Below are 12,128 nucleotides of genomic sequence, written 5' to 3' on the forward strand. Positions count from 1 at the left end.
AGAGAGGGTTACCGTAACAACTAGTGATACGTCATGATGATGATATTATTCTGCTTTGATGATGAAGTTTTGGCTGAAACATTAGATGAGTTAAGTAACTTTTGGGGAAAAAAAGGAAGGTTTTTTTAGTGATGCCAACACAGAGTCAGGTATCTCAACTCCTGTTGGATGGAACAATATCAAATCTGACACATACATTCATGGTTTCTACTGGCTGATCCACCCACCTTTCATCTGGTGCAACCAACAGGTCTTCATTTTACTTGATAAGAAAGCAGCTCTGTGAGGCTGCACTTCAGTAAATGCTAACATGCTAACATGCTAATGTGTTTAGCATGTCTATACAAAGTAGAAGTTGAGATATTTCAGTCTGGAACAATGTGGTGCACCATCCAATGGACATCACCATCCAAAGAGCCAAGTCACTGTTAATAGGCTGCGAGCAGTTTTACCTAGCTTTTCTGCTGTTTGCTTTGTGCAGGGCCCTCTGGTGCAGCTCCACCAGATGGCCCAGCTGTAGAGTGAACAGCATTTTTGAACAGAGTCCTAAATAAAAATTATAAAAATTTAAGGATGATCCTGTTCTTTATAAGAGCATGACCCACAGAGTTTACAAAAAGAGAAACTAGACATCTCTCAAATCCTCTGGCCAATATAAACAGAAATGTAATATTAAATGGATAATAATTTATACTGAACAATAAAGATGAGTTTCTAACCACCCTCTTCCACCTGTGCTTTCCAGCCTCTGCCTTCTCTGTTACAAGCCCTACAGTGGAGGACGGCCCCCTGGTGCAGCTCACCCACACAGCCCACCGGCGGGAGAAACGCTGCTCTTGCGAGAACCAGAAAGACAAAGAGTGCATTTTTTTCTGCCACATTGGCATCGTCTGGGTCAACACTCCAAGGTGAGTTTACTGTCAGCAAGAGAGGAATATTAAACATTTAAAGGGTTTGTTTCCACAGTAACGTAACTCTGGAGCATTGTGCTAATTTTTACAGTGTTAGGATGTGCTAATAAAACTAAATAAAGATAAGAGGCGATCAATAATCTTTCCAAAACCTCAGAGGGATGTACAACGTTTTCCCTGCTGCAGTAGCTGGGAGGTTTCTGAGGGAGGATGAGAGACTTCACGCACAGCAGCTGCAGTCCAAAACTAAGATAAACTTTCACTGTTTTGCCAGGTCAGTGGTTTTTAGGACAGAAAATAATAGGCTCATTGAAAGCAGAGTCAACCATCCGTATCAGAAAGCACAGTTCAGATATCCATGTTCTTGCCCATACAAATGTAATGTTGAATTTCCAGATATGAATTATATACACATATAAAATAAGAATGCATATTTCAATATATATAAATTTGTTCCAATTTATAATAGGCTTTATACGTAATTTTACATATATGTCTAGTCCCTACAAATATTTATGTTTATGTATGTATGTTTATGTTGTAGACATACACATATACATAGATATATATCCATCCCAAAGCCTGTCAATATATGTTAATATTATATGAAGTAGGGTCCAAAAGCCTGAGACCACTGTCCTAGAACGGGAAGATAGACATGTAATATATAACATATAAGCATATAGAATTTTTATATGTTTGTTTTTTTTTTTTATATAAACTTGCATATGTAAATGACCTGTATATCATTAACATATATGTTACAACATTAAGATTCATAATATATATATATTTTATATTTGAAAATATATGTTTACGATGGGTATTTTATATATGCTATACATTTATGTCTTCATATATGCAGAGGACGTATATATTTGATATATATATAACATACATGGCAACATCACTCTTGATATAGGGACATATGTCATATATTACAATTCTGAATTTATTCTAGAACGTTTGATTTACAGATGGAAAATGTACAGATCACATTTAAAATTTAAGATTTGTGCAAATTGATCGAACTCATAACCAGTTCTCAGGTAATGATTAAGTCGAAATGTGCCAGTACTGTGTTTTTGCACCAGCTCAGTTTTCCTGTTAGTGTCATTATATTCATTCAATATACTGTAAATATTCTCCCCTCTCATGCCATCGGTTTTAAACTGAAAGAGTCCATTTTTTTCAACTTTACCCTGTTGATTCGATATCAAATCAGTGAAAAGGGTGTAGTTGGCTTCATGGTGTTCACGTCTCTTCTAAAACACAGTATGAACACAATGTTGTCAAAACAAATGTAAAACATGAGGCCTGAAAACAAAAAGCTTTGTTATAGAGATTTGTTGGAGTGGAAATGACTGGACACCACAATGGCCATTATCAGGCTCATAGGCTTATGTTGCTCAGTGTTCCGTATAAACATTGATCACAGATGTATCATACACAGTTATTGTAACCCATATATCAGTGCATGTAGTACTGATGAATAACAGATCAATTCAAACCATGGCTTCTATCCTTCGGATTATTTTATTTCATTTGTCTGGATCTGGACTTCTTTACACGAGGGAAGATGTGAAAACAAGATATGTCCCAATTTAGCTGCCTCACCCTGCAAAGTCCACATTTCAAGACTAACTACATCAGAGCATTTGAATAACACCCTAACACCTCCTTTGAAGCCTCTCATAAAAAATGAAATCTGACATGAGGTCAAAAATAAGCCCCACTCTCTCTGTGTGGTCAGAATCAGCAGTTATCAGTGTGTTTGACTGCATCCTTATCATTTCATTACATCATGGAGAAGCTTTAACCTTGTTTTCACTTGACAGGAACTAGGCTTGGGCCAATATTTGATATTGCCGAATATCATGATATTTCACGCTATAGGCAATTTATTTCTTTATTTCTTTATTTTTTGCAGTTTTGCAGTTTTGCACAGTGTGCCCTGCTGCCGTGTCTTTTTAATGTACATCATACATTGGCATGTGACAAATAAAACTTTCAACAGCGGTTTAGTGGGAGCATCGTTTATACCTGAAACATAAAACACAACATAGAAACACAGAAACATAGAATATAATTATATATAATTTAAAAAGTACACCTGAAACATGAAATACAATTATATTATAATGTAGTTTTATTATTAACCCCTGAATAACCACTGGTGATAATATCATATATTGCGATATTTGGGCTGAACTTTATCATGATGTTCCTCTGTGGCAGCAGAATGCATTAGACACCAGCATTCAAACGCTGCTGCAGGTTAAATCGTGCCGTCTAAAATCTTTTAGGGCTGACAAATTTTAAAAGACTCACTGACATATAAACTGACATGAAGAAGCTCACTAGCCCAGCAACATTAAGGCTACAAACCACCCACAATGCAACACTCACAAGACATTTAATTTCCACTTTTCCAAACATAATTTCCAGAAAGAACAGTATTGTTTTACATTTTGGCGAGTAGAGTGACCTGTGTCTTGAACTGCGTAAAGGTTAAATCACTGCTTTGTTATATGAAACACATTAATAGCAAAACTGAAATCAGCATATTGCTACTGCAACTTTAATGTCTTTACAGTGAGACTTTTAAATTTACCTCAGTATCATTTCATCACCAGAGAAACTTTCTTTTTCATGTCCTAGTCCTTTTCATATTTCGCCTGGCCTCAAACAGGAACCAGGCACACGTCGCTTCTCACAATTGGTAGCAGTTAACTTCATTTTAGCTCCGTATGCACAAGCAATGAGTAAGCAGTTAGATGTGGTGGGGCTAATAAGAAAGCGCACCTTTTGCTAACGAAGGGTAATTTCTGCCGTCTTTCCTCTTGCTTTTTCTAAATAGCCCGTTTTAACCCTTTAACTCAAACCCAGCAGGAAGACCTCAAAGAGTCTGAAATCACTGTGGTCCGACCCTGATCTGCCCACAACCGCTTAACTCCTCACAGCCTGCTCCCATTTCAGTGTCTACAAGAACTTCATGAGCCCAGTTCACATTGAATAGTTGAATCAAAATGAGAAGGGTTTGTAATAATTGATTTAACTCCTGTTCAAATGAAGGTTTGAGGATTAAAAGGTAAAAATTAGGAAAAATATATTGTACATACAATATATTGTTCAAAATGAGTTTTATTGAAAATGTAAATTGCGTTTTGTTGTTTAGTCCTAGATTAATCTGATCCAACCCTACCCAAACCATCAGTGATTTTAACAACTTCAACTAACCTGTGCAAATATTTTTCACAATACATGAACTATATTTCTCCAGAGCGTACTGGACTTCAGGCTTTTCATGTCATACCAATAAATCCCATTTGAAATTAATTAACTTCAGGGAGAGGAGACGTAACCAAAATAGCTTCCAGAGATGATCCAAAAACAGCTCCTGCAGTGGTGGGACCCTCTCACTAAGTCTCAGATTGTTAGTTTAGTCTAAACATAGTAGTGTGGTAAAATGTAATCTTCCTGCCTTCATCATAAAGACCTTCTAAACAGCAGTGGCAGTGCCCACCGTGACTAACTATACCACCGAACTCTGTGGGCGACAGCGAGCTCCTGGGTGCTGCTTCACATCCTGCTAAAAATAGGACAGTTTAAATATGTAAACTAGTTAACATAATTGATGCAGTGAGTTTGGTGATTTCCTTATTTTTTCTCCAAGTCAACGAATCCCACATGGAGACCCGAGCGAACACTGAATGTCTCCTAATAACAAGAATTGTGTTTGTATCACAGCCTGATATATCCTCTTCCTCTCAGCCAAAGAGCTCCATTGTTTCCAAAAACTATTTAAAAACACTTGAGTGAGTCTCCCTGTTGCACTGGGTGACATGTTCCTGCATCACCACTAATACACACTGTAGTTTATTTAGACTCAGTCCCACACACACCGTCCTGCTGCCATAAATACTGAGTAGAGAACCAAATGTGGATCAATCCGCCACTAAATATAGACCCCAAAAATGTGTTATTTCCTCCTGTTTATTTGATAAACACTACAGTGATTAGCTGTTTTCAAACTGAATTAAAATATACACTTGTGATGTGTTTTTAAAGATTTACGTCTTCAGGAGGAACCAGTGGGCTTGAAGCTGAGAGCCACAGACAGAGGAGGGAAGGCAGAAAGTGTTGAGAGAAGGACTAATGCATTGTTGGATTTCTTTATTTTTTCTTTTATGGTATTTTTTTGACACTAACAAAAATATAAAGTAACACCGGACTTGTACTTTAAGGGAAGTCCTTTTGTGATGGGCACAGTTCAGAAAATGAACTAGCTGACTAACTAGATAACTAACTGAAACGGTTGAAAGTGTTAAACTACTCAGTTCTTCAGTGTAAATGTTATTGTTGAAATCAGATTTTCATGCATATTTTTAAATTACAGATATGTTTTTTGTAGATTTTCATTCTCACAAGTATAAACATACATTGAAATCAGTGAGGAGCTTTATTCTCAGTCACAGATGGATGTCTCCATAACATCCAAAGAGGCTGTGATCCAAACTAAAGACAAGCTAATGAACAACAGCAAGCCTCTTCAACAATGAAAATCACCTTTGGTTAACTCAAACAAATACAGTTTACATAACTTCTGCCATTTGGTGGACACATTTATCCAAGATAACATCCAGCCAGACAACATAAAACATGTTATTTTATTGGCATGAACATCATTTGTGAGAGCCAAACTCTGACAGTGTTATAATATATCTAAATACTATGAACCAGTTTCTCTGATCCTGATGTTAGAATCAGAATCAGGAACATCAGATCAAAGAAATCTGTATACACATAAATACACATGGAATGAAAACATATATACACACATAATATTAAAAGAAAAAATTATACAGCACATAGTACATACACAGTCCGCAATTGCCAGAGTACTAATTCCTTATTGCATGTTTTAGCTCATTTACATGTATGATGTGGCGTTTTATCACATAGTTCATATGAACATTGTTCATAGTTCAGTTCAGTGTTTTAATTTGCCATGTGATCGTATCTTATCTATGGATACTTTCATTTTTATAGATGTCCCTGAGAGGTCAACACACTGCAACTTAAGAAAACACATGCAAATAGACAAAACACATACAAATTCAGAAAATACCTTCATCAATTCGACAACACATGAGCTGCAAATACTCACATACAACGGAAATGTCTCCAAGGGACACTAAAAAGAGATGAACCTGGCTGGGACGCACTTGTTTTGACTCTTGAAGTCAAAGGCATTGAACAACAAGTGCACATGGATGTATTATAACACATCCGTGCAAGTGCATCTCAGCCGGCTTCATCACTTTTTTGTGTTGTGTTGTCAGAGTGATGAGGTTGTTTCTTGTGTTTTGTCTGCTTGCATGTGTTTTCTTAACTTGCAGTGCTACCGTAAGAAAACACTGTTCAACAATCCCACAAGTTCTTAGTTTGTAGCAAACGTCTGCATGAAAGCAGCTTAAATGGACATTTCTTAATAACAATGCATGAAATGACACTGTAGTGGAGCATTTAGCCATTTAGCTGCTAAAGATATTTCCCTCAGGAGGTCTTTGTGGTGGAGACCAAAAACAGAGCTAAAACAGAGTGAATATTGGATTAACATTCATCTGGTGGACACAAACACCTGTTGAGGTGTTCACAAGTTTACAAAACATCTCACCAAAGATGTGCAGGTAATGTCTGTGTACTGTTAACCGTGGTAACCTGAATAATTGCTGCCGTGTGCAGAAGAAGTTTTAAAACGTTAGGACCACTGGAACATAGAATTGTCCAGTATCAGCGCTGTTGTTTGGCTGTAGTCATACATAAGTAAATACAGCTCTGAATGAAGGTATAGAGAATAGAAGAATTCAACAGGATTTTGGTCCAGTGGAGCCATAACTCATGAAGTTGCAGTTCAAAAGTTCAGATCACTTAGATTTATTCATCCCTTTAACTGCAGGGAGAAGCTCGCTGAGCCCCTGACAAAGACGTAAAGACATAAAGGTGGAAGTGAAGCCAACAGGGTGTATGAAACCCTCACAAAGGTCAAGCAACTGTAGAGACGAAAGTGAATTATATTTTTTATTAATTAGCATCAGGAGCTGGGAGAGGGTCGATGGAGGGAGGCTTGGAGATGAAAGGGTCACAACTGACCACAGAGTGGAAATGAGATCCAGATGTGTTGCCATTTGATTTTTAAAAAAAAAAAAAAAAAAAGAAAAAAAAAAGCACAAAGTGTCTCAGCATTGTGATCACTATGAATGATTTGTCACAGCTTGACAGAAAACTTAATTCAGTCCAACTGCTCACTCCAGAAATCTGAGTTCAAATATGTGACACAAATGATGTATTTCACAAACAATAAAGCAGAAACCTCAGTTCTATTTTAAGGCATACCCCTTGTTTTGACATAAACGTAGTGCTGTTAAGCCACTGGCATCTGCTGGCAGTTCTCTCCTCTCCACCAATGCTCCAGCCGTGGATCCCCCCCTATAACCTGAAGCCAGTTGCGGGCCGTCATGGCAGTCAGACTGGCACCAGATGGATCCGCGGCGGGATGATTCACTGCAGCTACAGAGTAGTGAAAGAAGCTCGTCTGGCATGTTGGTAGTGAGCGTACTGAAGCAGTGAAATATGGGAAACACAATAAGGTGTTCCAGATATGGCTAACACAGATCAGACTTGCACTAATACACGCTTAACCAGACAATAAATCGCCTCAGTTATTCTTAGCCTGTAGTGACGCTATCATCCATTAGTGCATCTGAAGGATTGCTGGGAAATTTAACACAACATTAACCTGAATCAGGACTCAACAAAATGTAACCAAATGTAAGACAATATATTTTTCTGTTTGAAAAGAGAGGCTTGTCTTATATTCAAGGACTAGATTACACAGCAGATAGAGTGCCACTGTAACACAGTCTCCTACCGAGTGTTGCATCATGGGTTGTTTGCAGGCTTAATGTTGCTTGGCTAACAAACGTTTCCAGTCTGTTTACAGTATAGTTTATACAGTCTTTCGGAGTCAGTCAGCTCTGAAAGTGTTTGGTTTGTTTAGTTTAACCTGCGGGAGTTTCTGAGGCTGGTGTAACGTGTTCTGCTGCCGCAGAGGAAATAAATTTGTGATGAGTGTCTTTACTGGAGAAAATAAACCAGGGACAAAATCTGTCAAATGGCCAAGAATTACAGCTGTTACAGATGATGAACTCAGTAAGACTGAAGCCTGAAAAAAATTGGAGAAAAGGATTGTGACGCTTCAACAGTCTGACAGCAGAAAGCGTCTGTGACAGAGATAAGATACACTAACTAGTTTTAGGTATTGTTGTATTTTCTGTATCATTTATATGAGAGAAAAAGCTTCAGTGATGAGGACTCTCAGGGAACCTTTGCCAACAAGATGAGGGTAAGACTTCCCTCTCAAAAACACATGTTGGAAACAGACAGGTGTCATCGGACAGTGTAATCAGAAGGTTTCTATATTTGGGTCAATATGGTACTGGTCACTTTTCTTACCGTGCAACGATTCTCACTGTGATCTTTGACAGCAGGTCTTCCGCTGACAGCTACCGAGTAGCTCTGTGCAGGCTCGCGCTTTAACTACATTATGCTGGTTTTTTTTAGCACTGTCTGTCAACTTTAGATTGTCAATAGGTGTGAATGTGAGTTCAGAAGTTACCTGTCAGCTGTGAAAAGTCAGATGACCTGTCCAGGGCGTACTCAACCTCTTACCCAGTTTCAGCTGGGATAGGCTGGAGTCCTCCATGAGGATCGATGGTGTCTTCATACACTGGTGTAGTTCAGAAAAAATGATATTTGTCAGGTATAATTAAAATTGGGAAAAGTTCAACAGCCATCAACTCATCAAGAGGCAAAGAAAATATACCAGGAGTTGCTTTTTCTTCAGTTTTTACGTTCTGAACTCCAAACTGACACAGTTGTTAGATTTCTAGAAACTCTCCAGAATCATTGGAAATGTAAGTTGAAGTTGAGGGAAGTAAAAACAATGAATTAATCTCAAAGTGACTCAAAGAAGTCCAGGGTCAAGACTGTTTTAAGTTCTCATACCCCAACTTCTCCAAGTGATATAAAATACCAACATTCTAGTCATGAGAAAAACACAACATCCGCTAAACATCACAATGTCATATAGCGAATGTTGGGTTTTAACATCAACCCGATTTTCATTTGCAACATCTGCCCAACGTCATGAGAGTCCACCGTCTTTCTGATACATGATGACATTGACATCCGGTGCCTGCTGGGATAGGTCAAAGTTGAGGCAGGAAGTGGGTCTGTAAACTGTGATGGATGCTACAAGAGACAGTTTGGATAATCATTGAACTGTTCACTTTTGTCTTCACTCGTTTACCAGCTGATTGTCTGACTGCTGATGTCATTGAAAAGAAACGATGGCAAAAAAATTCCACAGAGCTTCCACAAGGACAAATTAAAATCTTGACCTAATGATGGCGCTAGAAGACAATGATAGAAGTCAGATGGGTCGCTGAATTCATTACAGTTCATCCTGAGGAGAACATGAATATCTGAAAAAAGTTCCGCGACGATCCATCCAATAGTTGTTGAGACATTTCTAGCCTCTGGGTCAAAAGGGCGGCTGCTACAACTGTAAGCAGTAATTATCTACACAACAAGAGTCCACTTCAATGAACCACACAATCTCATGAACATCAGCTGACACGCTCATCACACTACGATCACATCATACAAACAGAAGCAATCAAGGGAATAAGACCTAAACTACTCTTTCAACATCAACTCTGTCTTCCAGCCACGTTGTTCCTTATGGATTTGGATCGCTGCGACTCAGGAGGGACCTCGGCCGCTGCATCTGCACGGACACACAGGACACAGAGTGTGTGAGCTTCTGCTCTCTCCGGACACAAACAGAGTAAGGACACATGCACATAGATTAAGATTAATATACGTGCTCAGAGCAGTTTCTCTTACAATACTCATAATGTTTCTCATCCTGTTTGTCTTTTACCACAGAGGGGAAAGCGTTGTGGTGAAGAGGAAGACTGACAAACAACTGAAGAGATACAGAGCTGCATTCTGGGAAAAAAGGAGCCGACATGCACTCAAACACCAGACCTGAGAGAGATGAGGCGCCACAGTAACACCAGCTCTTCTGAAAGGAAGTCCTCTATGTATCAGAAATAACAAACATGGACCCTTTTGTTTGTCTGGCTGCCCTGATGGCAATCTCTCAAAGGTTTTTCCTGCAGCCAAGCTAAAGAACAGTAAAATACTGACCACACAGAAGAGCATTTGCAGAGTCTTGAAACTTGTTTGATAAAGGCGATCACAGCAAACAATTACAATGTTAAATTTATCTATTTTTATGCAATGGTGATGGACTGTTTTAAATCTCTGTGTTCACATACAACAGGCTCTGACAGGAGATTTGAGAGAGGGCTGCCAAAAAGCATTGCAAAGACACTGTATGTCCTCTATGACTGAATATTAAGGCCACTAGTAGGAAAAAAGATTTCAAGAATAACTTTCAGAAATAAAGTCATATAATATAATTTCTTACCACTGTATGAGAGAGGGTCATAAAACTCTATTGTGAAATAAGGTTGTCATTTTACAAGAAAAAGTCACAATATTCTATGACATCATGAGAATGAAATGATGAGTCAAGATGTGTTGTATGTTATAATTAGACCAGATTACATGTTTAGCATTTCTTAAAACACTGAGTCATTGATCTGTACCACGGTTAAATTGCTTTATTTTCCAAAAATTACAGCTTTTCCTAAAATTATTTGTAATCAATATTAATACTGGTATTTTAAAATTACAATTTAATTAATGAAATATTACGATTATTTAGAAAAATTATAGCCCCATCTTGAGATATAATGTATGTTTTAAAGTTTATTCTTGCGATGATACAAACTTTGTCCAAGTACTTGCAACTGTATCTTTTTTCTCAAAACAGTGCAACCTTCTCTTTAAAAGAATATCTTGACTTTATTCCTGAAATCTTAATTTATTTTATTGTGGCCTCTCATCATCCACTAGGTCCAACAAAGAATAAGCTGTTAAACATTGTGACGAGTACAATGTGAATTAAGTGGTCTCTTGCATTGAGAGGTTGCAGTGCTGTTGCAATGAACTGTTCACTGTAATGATCACCTGACGCAGTGTAGCTGTGTCCCAAATCCATACTGCTCACTAGTTCTCTTCAGTTAAAGCAGTTGACATACAAAAATGTTCACACTCAAACTAACAGGAAATTACAGGAAACAGATAATGCAACAAAATGTGCGACTTCATTACTCAGTCAAACTGCAACTTGAACAGAGACATCAAACTCTTTTTGTTACTATTAAGTCTGTTTGTTTTTTGGTTTTTTTTTGTTTGTTTTTTTGCAAGATTTGAAGATTCTTTGGAGCTGTTTCACCACCCTCCATTTATTTGATTTTTATTATTTATATGAACACACTTTATTGTTAAAACCTGCTCAGGATCAGTGTGACGTATGGAATTAGGACACAGTGCTCGTTTCATGTCTGCAAGCTTCACAGTGTATTGAAATGTGCTCAGCATACGGTAATAGCTTTAGAAGGTGGCTGTAAAATATAATATGAAGTATACATCATGAAGATAATTATATATCTGTCTAAATTTTACAGAAAATGTCTTGTTTTTGGACGATTTTTTTTTATTTTCACGTGAATGCATGCAACAGCACCGCAGTATCGGTGCAGGTCAGTCAGCAGCTAAGTGTTTGCTGTCAGTGTTTATTTACACCTGTTAGCACCTTCACTTGTTCCTCCAGCATGTCAAAGTGTCCGTGAACGTGACACAAAGAGATGTGGGACTGTTAAACAAATGTTAATTTTTCCCTCCACTGAAGTATACTCACAGTGAATAGTTCTCTTCTACACGTATGACATATAATCAAAAACACATTTCTATACTCTGTACAGAATCAAGGCCATCATCATCATCATCATCACCACGTCCTGAGTAGTATACCTCAGTCTGTCCTTAGGAGCAGGGAGTGGCCGGTTGGCGACCTGGCCTTTGGGCCAGAGGTGACAGGGACTGATGGCACTGATCACTGTGGGAGCTGTGTGTGGAAAAGGAACCAGATAACCAGTCTGCAGGCCAGTATACCAGTATACAGCCCCTTTACACCCGCCATAAAACCACCACGGTACACTGGGCTCCCTCTCACTT

General features: G+C 38.2%; 1 protein-coding gene across 1 annotated transcript in view; it reads left to right on the forward strand.

The window, feature by feature from the left end:
- LOC111236221 (endothelin-1-like) overlaps positions 1 to 10,032 on the forward strand; it is a 26,105-nt gene extending 16,073 nt beyond the window's left edge. The window contains exons 2-4 of the mRNA XM_022764897.1: positions 746 to 908; positions 9,706 to 9,825; positions 9,927 to 10,032. Coding sequence (XP_022620618.1) covers positions 746 to 908; positions 9,706 to 9,825; positions 9,927 to 10,032 — 389 coding nt within the window. The remainder of the gene's footprint in view (positions 1 to 745; positions 909 to 9,705; positions 9,826 to 9,926) is intronic.
- The last annotated feature ends 2,096 nt before the right edge of the window (positions 10,033 to 12,128 follow it).

Source organism: Seriola dumerili, unplaced genomic scaffold (assembly GCF_002260705.1).
Source record: "Seriola dumerili isolate Sdu_G_001 unplaced genomic scaffold, Sdu_1.0 BDQW01000025.1, whole genome shotgun sequence".
NCBI classification, from domain to species: Eukaryota; Metazoa; Chordata; class Actinopteri; order Carangiformes; family Carangidae; genus Seriola; species Seriola dumerili.